The sequence below is a fragment of the Trypanosoma grayi genome, assembly GCF_000691245.1.
Source record: "Trypanosoma grayi strain ANR4 Tgr_2793_V1, whole genome shotgun sequence".
Taxonomy (NCBI): Eukaryota; Euglenozoa; class Kinetoplastea; order Trypanosomatida; family Trypanosomatidae; genus Trypanosoma; species Trypanosoma grayi.
The window spans coordinates 1-303 of record NW_008828411.1 but is presented as its reverse complement, the minus strand read 5'-3'; the positions used below and the strand labels follow the sequence as shown (position 1 = coordinate 303).

The window sequence follows — 303 nt, the reverse complement described above, 5'->3', positions numbered from 1 at the left end:
CTGCGCACGCAGAGAGAAGAAGAAACAAAAATCGGATTGCGACGAAGGAGAGAAAGAGAGCTGTCATTGTTATTGCCCTGTTTTTCTTTCTGCTCTTGTTATATTTCTTCTCTTTTTCCTCTTCTCTTTTTGTGCTACTTCTGTTTGCTGCGTTGTTGTGTGGTGTGGCGTAGAAACCAGGCAGGATGGTGAAGCCGTTCGTCCCGAAGAGCGTCGTGAAGAAGCGCACGAAGAAGTTCACGCGCCACCGCTGTGAAGTCTTCCCGCAGCTGAGCAGCAGCTGGCGCAAGCCAAGGGGCGAGG

The 303-nt window shown here is 51.2% G+C and overlaps 1 protein-coding gene across 1 annotated transcript; it reads right to left on the bottom strand.

Moving 5' to 3' along the window:
• DQ04_27931000 (hypothetical protein) lies at positions 1-303 on the bottom strand (the record flags this gene model as incomplete). The annotated part of the gene is made up of 1 exon (XM_009318396.1): positions 1-303. A coding segment is annotated over one exon (303 nt), but the record flags the coding sequence as incomplete, so codon positions are not given.